Source organism: Rhipicephalus microplus, chromosome 5 (genome assembly GCF_043290135.1).
Source record: "Rhipicephalus microplus isolate Deutch F79 chromosome 5, USDA_Rmic, whole genome shotgun sequence".
Classification (NCBI taxonomy): Eukaryota; Metazoa; Arthropoda; class Arachnida; order Ixodida; family Ixodidae; genus Rhipicephalus; species Rhipicephalus microplus.
This window is the reverse complement of record NC_134704.1, coordinates 18,546,372-18,552,544: the sequence shown is the minus strand read 5'-3', so window position 1 is coordinate 18,552,544 and position 6,173 is coordinate 18,546,372. Positions and strand designations below refer to the sequence as shown.

Sequence of the window (6,173 nt, the reverse complement as noted above, 5' to 3'; positions counted from 1 at the left end):
GGAATTTTTTTAGTGGGGTTGAATCATACTTAATGTATGTTTGTGCATGAATATATATATATATATATATATATATATATATATATATATATATATATATATATTTACGCAATCGGAATGTTTCCGGAGTGTCTTTTGTACTGACATACCTTATACTGCGCCTGAAGCCGTAGATTGCAGATGGTGACGACCACGAATTTCTTGGAACACGGACTTCGTCCGTGCACTGCGTTGCGTCACTAACAGCGCCAGAGGCGAATAAAACTGTCGATAACAAGCTGCCAGACTAGATATTTCAAGAAACTGATGCGGGAATACGCATACCATAGAGCAGACGTCATGGGCGTAGTCAGATTTTTTTTCCGTTATAATACACAGACAGAGTCGACCTGCGACACTGGATTAAACGATTGATAGAACTTCTGATTGGAACGTTTCTATATCCTTGCATGACCGGAAATCGAGCCCACGACTTTAAACTCGGCTGTGTTAGCCACGTAGCAACACTGAGTCCCCTCTGCACGTAGAGGCGGGACATAGAAACATCGATATTATCGCTTTTATCAATGCGGCTGCCGCTAAACGTACACAGCATATTCTGAAAGACACGTAAAAGCCCAGGTATATTTTGTTAAATGCTCTCGTTATAGATACATAATAGAACCGGTGGACTCTCGATCGCCCGAAAGAAATCAATTATCTTTTTCAATAACGCCGCACGAAATGAGCAGACACTTGCGCAGATTTGAGATGCAGAGTCAAATTGACCAAATCTAGGGTGCCACGCAGTTGACTATATAGCAGTTCAGCGTTTGAGTCGTCTACGCGTAACTACGTTCAAGGTTTTGAACGCGAGCTACTTGTGCATGCAACAGGTATGGCGTGTTTCGTATGATGCTGTAATTGTTTCGCCTTCATGTTTAAATTAGCGTCGCTTCCGGAATCGGTAACCATGTTTGCAAGCGGTTAATATCAACTCTTGCGCGCTTCGAGGGTCCGCATGCACGGCGCATATGACACGGATTTCTCGCAGATGACGCACGCAGTACAGTTATCGACGATAGAAAATCCGGGCGAGCCACTCATCCTGCCGCAGAATTAAAAGACACCTTCGGACGGAAAGCCCAAATGAGAAAACTGGCATGAAAGCGATGAAAGTGCATGCAGTTAACGCGGCAATCATTCGAGAAAATGCGCTAAGAAGAGCTTCGTTAAACCGTGCTTGCTATACCACCCGAGATTAATATTAGGCAGAAATAAAATGGAATAGAACAAGAAAAAAAAGAGAAAGCCAAGCGGCACCATGTGCGAAGTGGTCAGCGTTCTTGTGTGTCAATTTTGATTACTTTCGATCGCGCCGGACTGGAGGGGGTGACGCGCACCTGTTAGAAGGACCGCGAAAACAGGCTCTCCCAACGCAACGCGACACTATCCCGGTGCTGCTGTCAAGTTCGGCAACGAGAGAGAGAAAAGCCAAGGAGATGCCTCATCATGGACGGTGATCGCGGCCGGCTTTTCCTCCTCTCATATCACGCGAGCACGTCGACCGCATAGGACGGGATCGACGTGCTGCGCATCGCCAACAAGTCCAGAACGTGGACGGGAAGACGCAACAGTCAGAGGAGCGGCAGGCAGTGAAGAACATCAAAGGGTGAGAGAGAAAGCGTTAGTCTAAAGTGTAGAAAGAAGCTGCAAAGAAAGTGAGAGAGAACGCACCAGAAAGAACATAAAGAAGAAATTGACTTTGAACTCGTCTACCGCGCCGAATTTCTGATATCAGGGCAGTGTATAGCCAGGCGCCAGGGATGCGCTCTTTCTTTTTGTCTCAGAAACCGCATGCCCAGGGAACATGCTTTGCCCTCGCCCTTCAAAGGTAAGGTTAGGGCGGTGCATATGCAGGCTTTTTTTTTCTTTTGACTGTTTTAAGTTACTCTTCTTTAAATGATGTGAGCTTCCAAGTGTGGCAAAATAGAATAATCTGTCCAAAGAAGTCAAATAAGAAGCGGGAGAGAAGAGTCATACGGAGAGATGTTGGGCGATAGCAACTGGAGACCGCCCGTAGAGTGTCGAACCCCTCCTCGCCCGGAGACTATATAAGGGTCTAACCGGCATCGGCCACGTAGCCAGTCTGGTACCCACCTTCCGGAAGCTGGCTCAGTGGTGGACGAAATGATCGGAGTGAGTTGAAAAGCATAGCGCGAGTTGACCTCTGGGAATCTTGCATATTGCCACGAGACTTCAGAAGTGCAGGAGTCCTTTAATTAGCCAAGATGTAGCCAGCTCTCGAAAACCACAACCGTCGCGGCTGGCTCTCGAGCGAAGAAGACGCACGCGATCTTTTTTTTTCTTTTTTTAGAGCCACTCTTGTACTTGAGTCATTACATGCAGGTGGCATTATTCGGTTGTGTAAATAGTTCTACGAAAAGAAATAGTAAGATGACAGCGTTAAGTGAGTTTTCGCGAACAGCGGTCACCATGACTGTAGTTTCTCACCCTTTATTTTCGGTTAAAAAAGGTGTTATGAACTATGATAATCTCGAGATAAACAGGAGAAAGTGACAAATGTAACGGCTCGTAAAGAATTTACTGCTGAAGTAGACGATCGCTAACAAAGCCAAAAGTAATCGTTCATAAGGCTCTAAAGTCCTCAGTTATGATAATCAGAGGCTTCGTGTCCTGTAGTTAAAGATAACAGTTTATGCTTTGCTTCATATTGGTGTTTTTTTCTGCTTGTCTGCAGATATCAGCGCTTTTGCTGCTGTCACTGGCATCCAGTGCCATCGCCGGGGATTACCACACCAGCGTCACTGAAACAGCTGCCCCCATCGGCGTGTCCCATGCCGACAACACAGCTGCTGTGACCACCGGCCATGCAGCTCTGACTAGTGTGCAAGGCGATGTTCATGCTGGCGTGCAGGCCATTACAACGGGCACGGCTCCAGTTGGTTCTGTACAGGTGGCACCAGCAGCCACGACTGTGCATGGCGACTCGACAGTGACGGCTGTTCACGGTGACAGTACAGGCGTGACATCCGTTCATGACGTGCCGGCCGCGCACACTCTTTACGGCGCTCCTGTTTTCGGCACGAAGCCCACTACGATCTCCGGTGCACCGGCTGCTGTGAGCACCAGTCATGGTGCCTCGACGAGCGTCACCAATGTGCACGCTGCTCCAGCTGTATCCACTCCGGCCATCGGGACGCTGCAGACTTCTGTGGTGGGCACCCCAACTCTGGGCACTGCCCACGCTTCGCCGACTGACACGACCACAAAAACCGATGCATCGGCTGCTACAACAGCGCAAAGCTCTCCAACTGATGCTTCCAAGGTCACTACCACTACTGCGTATCCTGCGCCCGTGGTGCCAACATACCAGGATCCCTCCGCTTACCCAGTCTACTACAATCCGCAGCCAGCGTTCAATCCGTACTACCAACCCTTCCCCTTTGTCAACGCTGGTGGTGCATCGGGCTCGAAGACTGTCTACGAATTACCATATGTGCAGAGCGTGTATCAACCTCCTCAAAGTAACGCGGCATACTATCAGCCATTCCCTTACTCAGGTTATGTGCCCGGATTCGGTAGGCCATCAACATACCCGACGTCTCAAGTGTTTCCCGCCTACTCTGCGTCACCAGCTACGGAATCCCACCACACTGGCTCCGTGACTGCTATGAAGGAGCCGTCCGTTGCAAAGTCTACAATGATCGGCAATTACCAGGCTTCTCCCGTTGCTTCACTTATGTACCGTGACTCCGCTCCAGCTGTATCGGGAGATCACGTGGCACCTGGAGTCGCAACCGCGCACACCACGTACCAGGCTGCTCCAGGTACTGTCATGGTTCACTCCACCCCAGGCACAACGACTTCACACTCAGCTCCAATCGTTAGTGCTGCTTCGCCCACCTACATGGCTGCTCCCGAAGCCGGTTCCCCTCATACCGGTCAAGTTGTGGCCTCCACTTACCAAGCCGTTGACCACGCCGTTCCTAACATTCACCAAGCTCCTGCTGTAAGCACTTTTCACGATGTTCCAGCATTTCCATCCTACCACACTGTTCCCGCAGCGGCACGAGTGGAAAAAGTAGGCACGTACCAGCCGTCCCAGGTCATAGGCGCGGTTCAACCGTTCACGTCAACCGTTACTCCTGTTCACGAGGCCGCCCCTGCAGTGCCTACGCTGCACTCAGCAACTCCAGCTGTGGCCACTGTTCACTCGACCACTCCAGCCGAGACTGCCGTTCACGAGACTGGTCCTGCCAGGGCCAGCTTGCATGTCGCTTCACCGGGAGGGACTACGGCCACATTTCACGAAGGTGCCCCGGCTGTCACGACGGCACACACCACCGCGCCTGCCGTGACTGGTGTTCACGAGCTTGCTCCATCTTTGGCTAGCGTCCATGCCGCCCCAGTAGCATCACTGTCACCAGCTAGCGTAACAAGCGTCGGCGCACATCATTTTGTTCCATCCGTGACCACTGTTCCAGGTGCCAGCGCTGGACTCCCCGTGCCAGAGGCTATCCACACAGCTCCCGCGGTAGCCACAGCGTATGGGGCTGGCCCGACATTTACGGGTGTCCATTCTGGCCAGCCCTTCACTGCAGGGTACGGCGTTGAACCGGCGTTTGACTACGTTCCTGCGTATGGTTATGGCGTGCAAAACCTCGGTTATGGTGTGGCTCCCTTTGGTGCTGGACTTAGCTACGCGTTCCCACACTACGGGCTCAACTACGCCTATGGCCTTGGCCCCATCGACTACAATGCACTACTCCTCCGTCGTAGAAAGAAATGTAAGTATTGCAAGGTGTTGTCGAAACAATGACGTTTTCTCACTCAAGTGTCGCGATAAAACATGCAGTATATATATATATATATATATATATATATATATATATATATATATATATATATATATATATATATATATATATATATATATATATATATATATATCGCCGTAAAACAGGCAGTTTCGCACGAAGGTTCGCTCTTCAACTGCTTGGAAGAAGCTCACTTTTCACTGCCTGTGAACCAAAACATTCCTAATGCGATAGAAATGTTCAGTGTTGTGCCAAGGCTTTTACTGCTGAGGTACGGCGCATCATGTGAGACAACTGTTACTGAGCAGCAGAAACAGTACCATGGCAACTACATAGTTTTTCTCAACGCTGGTGTCATGCTCGTAGATGAACATATCTTCGGATCTTGCGCATGCGCAGTTAGGGGTGTCACCATGACTTCACCTTTGGGGAGTGCGACACGAGAATAAATGAAAACCATTAGTATTAGCATGAAGTTGCATTCCTGTGAACTGAGCCCGCAGCATGTGCCACAGTGTGGTGTTTTCTGACCATGACATTTATGTCCCGTACTTGTTGGGTGCGGCTGACGTTTCTGTCATGCACACTGATAGTGCTAATGACAAATTGTTAATTCAGTGTTACTGCTCTTTCTAATGTTATTCACCCAGACGTCGTAAGATATTTTTTTCAATACCTTCCCACTAATGTTATGTTATTGTTACGCCCACTGTTACGCCCATTAATGTTATTTACCCAGTCGTCGTATGATACTTTTTTTTCAATACCTGCTCACTTTACTCCTTCCTTCCCATTGTGTTTTGCAGAAACCAAAAATGACATCTACCATCGAAGTCATCCAGATCATCCCGCATTTCACCGTACAGTCTTCAACTGCTTGGAAGAGGCTCACCTATCAGCGCCTGTGAACCAAAACATTCCGACCAAGAGCAAAATATGCTGCTAGTGGTGGTTGAATAAATGTTTACTATATGTGATTCGTAGATTCATTTTCCCATTAGGTTTGCTAAAGGTAATTCCAGAAATTGTGATTTATTATAATGGAAGGAAAGAGAGGTTAACCATGGACAGATTAGTTTAGCTATACGATGATTGAGGAGAGAAAATAAAAAAAAAGGATTAGAATAGGTAAATAATAAAGTCGCTCATTGGGGACACATTTGAAGTGAAACATTCGCTAACAGACAAATTTACTCCTACCATTTGGCTGCCTTCAAGAATTTCATCAACTTTTGTAGTCTTCTGAATGAGAACTTTCAGGCCTTGGTAGGACAGAATGTGTATTTACATCCGTCGTTCCTAAAATAGTAGTCGTGTACAAAGCTCCAAGAAACAAGAAACATGGCTTTTTCA

At 48.1% G+C, this 6,173-nt stretch overlaps 1 protein-coding gene across 1 annotated transcript; it reads left to right on the top strand.

Annotated features, from left to right (window-relative positions):
- The first annotated feature begins 2,042 nt into the window (after positions 1 to 2,042).
- On the top strand, positions 2,043 to 5,797 carry LOC119173985 (uncharacterized). The gene is made up of 3 exons (XM_075894931.1): positions 2,043 to 2,178; positions 2,741 to 4,790; positions 5,627 to 5,797. Coding segments are annotated over exons 1-3 (2,061 nt in total). The 5' UTR covers positions 2,043 to 2,169; the 3' UTR covers positions 5,629 to 5,797.
- The last annotated feature ends 376 nt before the right edge of the window (positions 5,798 to 6,173 follow it).